General features: G+C 44.9%; 1 protein-coding gene across 5 annotated transcripts in view; it reads left to right on the forward strand.

Annotated features, from left to right (window-relative positions):
* ZNF207 (zinc finger protein 207) overlaps nucleotides 1–2,007 on the forward strand; it is a 71,710-nt gene that overhangs the window by 47,050 nt on the left and 22,653 nt on the right. For all 5 annotated transcript variants that reach the window (XM_011992854.1, XM_011992853.1, XM_011992857.1 and 2 more), the window contains one exon: nucleotides 1,018–1,156. In XM_011992854.1, the coding sequence (XP_011848244.1) occupies nucleotides 1,018–1,156 (139 nt within the window). The remainder of the gene's footprint in view (nucleotides 1–1,017; nucleotides 1,157–2,007) is intronic.

Below are 2,007 nucleotides of genomic sequence, written 5' to 3' on the forward strand. Positions count from 1 at the left end.
TGCATGCCACCATGCCAGGCTAAGTTTTGTATTTTTAGTAGAGACAGGGTTTCACCATGTTGGTCAGGCTGGTCTCAAACTCCTGACCTCGTGATCCGCCTGCCTTGGCCTCCCAAAGTGCTGGGATTACAGGCGTGAGCCACCGCGCCCAGCTTTTTATTTTTTTATTTTTATTTTTGGAGACAGTCTCGCTGTTTCAGCCTAGGCTGGAATGCTCACTGCAACCTCTGCCTCCCGTGTTCAAGTTATTCTCATGCCTCAGCCTGTCCAGTGGTTGGGATTACTGGTGTGCACCACCACGTCTAGCTTTTTTTTATTTTTATTTTTGAGGGACTCTTCCCTCTGTCGTGCAGACTGGATTGCAGTGTTGTGATCTCTGCTCACTTCAAGCGATTCTCCCTCTTCAGCCTCCTGAATGGCTGGTATTACAGGCACCCCCCACCATGCCCAGCTAATTTTTGTATTTTTGGTAGGAACAGGGTTTTGCCATGTTGACCAGGCTGGCCTCAAACTCCTGACTCAGGTGAACCACCTATCTCGGCCTCCCCAGTGCTGGGATTACAGGTGTGAGCCACCTCACCTGGCTATATTGTAATTCTAATATGAGGCTGTTTCCTAATCTTTTCTTAATTCACATGTGAAACATCCCTGATTTGGATAGGACTACTAGTTACTGCTAATAGTTGAAGTAATCAAGATTATATGATAAACTTGAAAGAGTGTTTATTGAATGTTTACTGTGTGTTAGACGTCTGGCCAAGTATTTTTTATATATAGTATTTAATCCTAAAAACAACTCTACAAGTTAGCTACTATATAGATGAAGTAAACAGGCTTAGAGGTCCACTGACATGCTTGATATCAGTCACAGAGCTAGTGAATGGCAAAACTGGGAATTGACCCTACATGGCCTCACCATAGAACATTTATTCTTTAACATTATACTAAGTAGTCTTTGATTAATTCATAATTATTCTTAAAAAAAGACTTTTATCTAATGGAAATTGTTGTTGTTAGGTACATAAAGAAACAATAGATGCCGTACCAAATGCAATACCTGGAAGAACAGACATAGAATTGGAAATATACGGTATGGAAGGTATTCCAGAAAAAGACATGGATGAAAGACGACGACTTCTTGAGCAGAAAACACAAGGTAAATATTGGGATAAATTTTCTTTTTTTTTTTTTTGAGAACAGAGGCTTACTCTGTCCAGCCAAGGCTGGAGTACAGTGGTGTGATCTCGGCTCTCTGCATCTTTTGCCTCCGGGATTTAAGTGATTCTTTTTTTTTTTTTTTTTTTGACGTGGAGTCTTGCTTTGTTGCCAGGCTGTAGTGCAGTGGCATGATCTCGGCTCACTGCACTGCAACCTGTGCCTCCCAGGTTCAGGTGATAATCTTGCCTCGGCCTCCTGAGTAGCTGGGGAATACAGGCATGCACCACCACGCCCGGCTAATTTTTGTGGTTTTAGTAGCTAATTTTTGTGGTTTTACCATGTTGGCCAGGCTGATCTTGAACTCCAGACCTTAAGTGGTGATCTGCCCGCTTTGGCCTCCCAAAGTGCTGGGATTACAGGCGCAAGCCACCGTGCCCAGCCTTAAGTGATTATTGTGCCTCAGCCACCTGAGTCGCTGGGATTACAGGTTTGTGCCACCACACCCAGCTGATTTTTGTTTGCTTTTGTTTTTGAGACGGAGTCTCTGTTGCCCAGGCTGGAGTGCAATGGTATGATCTCGGCTCACCACAACCTCCGCTTCCCAGGTTCAAGCGATTCACCTGCCCCAGCCTCTGGAGTAGCTGGCATTAGAGGTGCGCACCACCACACCTGGCTAATTTTTGTATTTTTAGTAGAGAGGGGTTTCACCATGTTGGTCAGGCTGGTCTCGAACTCCTGACCTCGTGATCTGCTCCTTACCTAGTGATCTACCCGCCTCGGCCTCCCAAAGTGCTGGGATTACAGGCGTGAGCCACCTTGCCCGGCTGGTTTTTTTTTTTTTTTTTTTTT

Source organism: Mandrillus leucophaeus, unplaced genomic scaffold (assembly GCF_000951045.1).
Source record: "Mandrillus leucophaeus isolate KB7577 unplaced genomic scaffold, Mleu.le_1.0 Scaffold419, whole genome shotgun sequence".
Taxonomy (NCBI): Eukaryota; Metazoa; Chordata; class Mammalia; order Primates; family Cercopithecidae; genus Mandrillus; species Mandrillus leucophaeus.